The following is a 362-nucleotide window of genomic DNA, read 5'->3' on the forward strand; positions in this document are numbered from 1 at the left end:
CCAAAGCCTTCTTATGTCTTGTAGTCACTGCTTTGACTTCAGATTGTACCACCTTCGCCTTCATCTCAACCTGCTCTGCCACAGCCTGGGCCTGTTCAATACTCAACTGAGGAGAAAAAAAGAAAAAGACAACATACTTAGTGCTCAACCAAACCAATTAAAAAATGCATCAGAGGGCTGATACAGAGGTACATTTCATTAGACCTTCAAGAGAAGGCACAAAGTGACAGCTCCTGATTTTCACTAGGCCTTCAGAGCCTGAAAACTGACATAATTTTAAAACATTTATTACATGGAGTTTACACCTTCCTTGTACCATGCACCATCACCAGAGGACCAAATTCCATGTACAGTTCCAGCAC

At 42.0% G+C, this 362-nt stretch overlaps 1 protein-coding gene across 1 annotated transcript in view; it reads right to left on the bottom strand.

Annotated features, from left to right (window-relative positions):
* TRIM71 (tripartite motif containing 71, E3 ubiquitin protein ligase) overlaps nucleotides 1–106 on the bottom strand; it is a gene marked incomplete at its 5' end in the record, with an annotated part of 4,475 nt that extends 4,369 nt beyond the window's left edge. Inside the window, one exon of the mRNA XM_010184437.1 lies at nucleotides 1–106. Coding sequence (XP_010182739.1) covers nucleotides 1–106 — 106 coding nt within the window.
* Nucleotides 107–362: the final 256 nt, after the last annotated feature.

Source organism: Mesitornis unicolor, unplaced genomic scaffold, assembly GCF_000695765.1.
Source record: "Mesitornis unicolor isolate BGI_N332 unplaced genomic scaffold, ASM69576v1 scaffold43715, whole genome shotgun sequence".
In the NCBI taxonomy this organism is placed as follows: Eukaryota; Metazoa; Chordata; class Aves; order Mesitornithiformes; family Mesitornithidae; genus Mesitornis; species Mesitornis unicolor.